Here is a 1,166-nt window from a genome sequence, read left to right as displayed (position 1 = left end):
TTTATTGATACTGATTTAATTTGCTTGGTCACAGCCCAAATGTCTTATTATTCTAATTCACTGGTTAAATGTAAAAATTTGCCTCAAAAGATAATGCACACTTTTAGAAAAATGGCTTATAAAGGTAAAAATGGCCATAAAATCAATTTAAACTTATTGGGAAAGATTCATTTCTATCAGTATGAACTGACCACCACACAGAATATGAAGAATATAAAAACATGTAGGAGTCAGCTGTCCACGGCAGTCTTTAAGATATCAGCACAATAACACAATCAGCAAAATATTGTCTAATTATCGTTATCGATAAAATCCCAGAAAATATCGAGATATTATTTGTCAATATCGCACACCCCTACATCTTAGCTTTAGACAAAAACAGGATTACCACAACCTTGAAAAAGCTAAATATAGGCCTATAGATTATTATAAAGTGATTACTAGAACTTCTGTTGGACTTCTGAACATCACCCATTCACTGCCATTACAAAGCTTGGAAGAGCCAGGACATTTTTAAATATAACACTGTATTCATCTGAAAGAAGAAAGTCATATACACTATCCCAAATTAATCAAACATCAAGGTCATTTTTATAACGAATATAGATTCTTGTAGTTATGCCAAGCTCTAAAATATCCTATCAGGCAGAAATTGTAGGTAATGAATATTTTTTTAAATCCTGATCCTTAACCCAGTAAATCACGAATAATTAGAAAAGTCTTACAAATTGACTGGCTTAATAGTGCAGGAACCCTGGAAAACATTTAGCTCTTAAAACCCCTGCAGAAATTTAAAATGCACAGAAACTATCAGTCTATAGATCAAAAACTACTAAAAAATTGCCATTGCAGCAGATATTAGTCTTTGAATATTGTTGTAGGCAATGGTGGGTCTTGGAGTCAAATGGTTGAGAAGCACTGTTATAGATTAACCCGCTTACATTTAGCAACATGAAAAAAATTGTATTTATCCACACACGTGTCCAAACTAAAGCTCAGTCTCTTACCCAGATAGACCAGCATGGCCTCCATGGAGAAGTGCTTCTTGACCAGCAGGTGACTGTCGGTGCCCAGAGAGTGAAAGATGGGCAGCACTTTCTCCTGATAGTGCAGTGGCCGCTCTGACACACACACGCACACACACACACACACACACACACACACAC

General features: G+C 35.8%; 1 protein-coding gene across 1 annotated transcript in view; it reads right to left on the bottom strand.

Annotated features, from left to right (window-relative positions):
• LOC107568464 (arf-GAP with Rho-GAP domain, ANK repeat and PH domain-containing protein 1-like) overlaps nucleotides 1-1,166 on the bottom strand; it is a 35,962-nt gene that overhangs the window by 5,132 nt on the left and 29,664 nt on the right. The window contains exon 17 of the mRNA XM_016254434.1: nucleotides 1,008-1,140. Within this exon, the coding sequence (XP_016109920.1) occupies nucleotides 1,008-1,140 (133 nt within the window). The remainder of the gene's footprint in view (nucleotides 1-1,007; nucleotides 1,141-1,166) is intronic.

This window comes from Sinocyclocheilus grahami, unplaced genomic scaffold (genome assembly GCF_001515645.1).
Source record: "Sinocyclocheilus grahami isolate Dianchi unplaced genomic scaffold, SAMN03320097.WGS_v1.1 scaffold1247.1, whole genome shotgun sequence".
NCBI lineage: Eukaryota > Metazoa > Chordata > Actinopteri > Cypriniformes > Cyprinidae > Sinocyclocheilus > Sinocyclocheilus grahami.
This window is presented reverse-complemented; position numbering and strand designations above follow the sequence as displayed.